At 35.6% G+C, this 2,463-nt stretch overlaps 1 protein-coding gene across 1 annotated transcript; it reads left to right on the forward strand.

Moving 5' to 3' along the window:
• Positions 1–335: 335 nt before the first annotated feature.
• LOC126669455 (uncharacterized) lies at positions 336–1,437 on the forward strand. Its single transcript, XM_050362927.1, has 3 exons — positions 336–347; positions 455–760; positions 1,366–1,437. Exons 1-3 carry the CDS (start codon positions 336–338, stop codon positions 1,435–1,437), a joined length of 390 nt encoding a protein of 129 aa, XP_050218884.1.
• The last annotated feature ends 1,026 nt before the right edge of the window (positions 1,438–2,463 follow it).

The following is a 2,463-nucleotide window of genomic DNA, read 5'->3' on the forward strand; positions in this document are numbered from 1 at the left end:
CTACCCATTTTCCAAGAACCAAATCCAGCTCCAAAAACCCTCTTTGTATGCTTCTGTACAACAATCTTTCTTACACAGAAAACAATAAAAGAATAAGAAACTCTCTATTTCATTGTTTTCAACGTTTCCCATTCCAACGTTTCACTTTCAACATAGACTACATTCGTAAACTAAGTGTCTAATATAGAACATAGAAATGACAATCCACCTTTCAGTTTGAAGAATACTAATGCAATAGTTCAATACTAATCACCAAATAAAGGACAAAAAAAGAAGGAAACATTCTCTTCAAAACTTTATCGAGTTCATTAACCATAGTAGCTACAATAATAAAAATGAGAGGGATAGTAACACTGACAACTCCATAAGGTGCCAAAGGAGTCGAAGATAAGATGCCACAAATCAAGACAACATAATAAATGGTGCAAAAAGACCAAAATGGATCTATAAACAGATAAACAAATACCTAGTTTCTTTTGATAACTCGAGGTGCTCTCTTTGCGATGTGGTGGAGTCGCAAGAACATTTGTTCATTCATTGTGTTTTTGCTAGAGGTTTATGGATTGATGTGCTTAAGAGACTGGAGATAACTTGGGTTTTTCCTAATTGCTTTGAAGATTTCATGATACAATGGCTGAATGTAATTCCGAGGGGACCTTATTGGAACCTCTGGGAAATTTTATGGTGTTTAATGGTATGGGAAATTTGGAAAAGTCGAAATAGACGAGTCTTTCAGAATGAAGCAATGGTGACAGAGAAGGTGATTTTTAACTGCTTTAATAAAGCAACTTTTCTTTTTAAGTGTTGTAATAGGAGTTTTTGCTACTCGAGTTTGGATTTTTATAGAAATCCTTATTGTATTTTGTATCCGAATTGATGTTTCTTTTGAGCCGTCTACTATAGCCTAAGCCTCTAGTATGCCACTTTGTGTGTGCTACTTCTTGTGCGAAAGTTATATGTGTCGGTTGTTGCCACTTCTTGTGGTTTAAACATATCTATTCATTAAAAATAAATACCTTCACCCAACCATGCGTCTCTTTTATCAAGCAACAATCATAAGAATGTGTTTTGCTTGCATTTAGAAGCATACTTTTTTACGTTACTAAACATCAAGTAAGGAATTGCAATCAGCCATACAAAATTTCATGTCAAGTGAAAAGTGGGGAAAATTAAGACATGGTATTACAACACGACACAAGTATAGGAAATAATTACCTACATGGAAATATGGAATAGTACAAAATTGAATGATTTTGGGATGGTCCCTTTTATATGCCATTGGATCAGGAAGTGACTGATAAGCCATTAGAGTTGTGGTGATTAATATGTTGCTGGCTAAATATTTGATAATTCTTTGCTTTGTAGCAACGGGATATAGGACAGAGCAATGATGTAAACCTATGTTTTCTTGAAGTTGCAAATGATAGAAGAATTTAACACCACAATGGAATGAGAGATGGAGATGGAGTACCTATTCAAGTATACCATCACTGACTGAAGTAGAATGCCATTGTTCACAGAGCATCTTTTAAATGCTGAAAGTGCATCAACAGCAGATGGCCGCACACAGCAAAGAGGCGAAAAACATGTACATACACAAAGATTAGAACAAACTAAAAGGACCTTGGCCAAGACATTAATTTACGATTAGAATTTAATAAAAGAAGCCTTGTATTGATAAGAATATTTATACCTTTTCCTTACAACCTTGTTGATTTAGGAAATTTCATATAAATGAAATACATAAAAACATACACAAAATTATAGCACTTCCATAGACTTATGCTGCAATTCCCAATGTCATCCAATCAACTGTGGCTCCAAAAGTATATCTTCTAAACCGTTTTAGCATCAACTTCTGCTACTCCACACACACATTTCAAATTAGAGTTTATCAAATCCCTTATATAACAGTCACAAAAGCTATTAAACAACATTTACCTGTCAATTCTACATCTTTCATTACCTGCTTGCATAAAGAAGAGATAAATTCCGCTCGTAGACCACAACCTCTTCTCCGTAGGTAGTCCCCCGACTTCAGATCAAAAACCTTGTATAAATGTTCTTATTAATACAAGGCATTAACAAACATCAACTCTGCAATTTAAGGCATATCATTAGAAACAGCTTCCGTACCGTTGCCATCGATGACAGGGGTAATCAAGGCGTTGGGCTGAGACTTGCATGTTTTGTGTGAGTCCATCGCAGTATCGACTAGATCACCATAAATCACCTTCGTCTATTTGAAGAAAGGTTTCGGTTGATAAAGGAAAATAAAATGTTGTCTCAGTGTTTACTCTTGGTGACGAAATTAGTAGCCATCTCTACAAAACCGCTGCTATCTTTACTAATAGGAAACCAGCGGCATCCGCCTCTATAATCTCGTTGGTGTATGTCCTTTTTCGTGTAGTGACATTCGAGAAATTATTAGGTAGACTCGGTCTATCACGTCATCCGTGAACT

This window comes from Mercurialis annua, linkage group LG1-X (assembly GCF_937616625.2).
Source record: "Mercurialis annua linkage group LG1-X, ddMerAnnu1.2, whole genome shotgun sequence".
Lineage (NCBI taxonomy): Eukaryota > Viridiplantae > Streptophyta > Magnoliopsida > Malpighiales > Euphorbiaceae > Mercurialis > Mercurialis annua.

What these genes read in the sequence shown, in the direction of transcription:
- LOC126669455 (XM_050362927.1), top strand. An exon ending in AAGCAATGGTGACAGAGAAG is followed by an intron (nt 761 to 1,365) that starts GTGATTTTTAAC and finishes TTTGCTTTGTAG; the next exon opens with CAACGGGATATAGGACAGAG.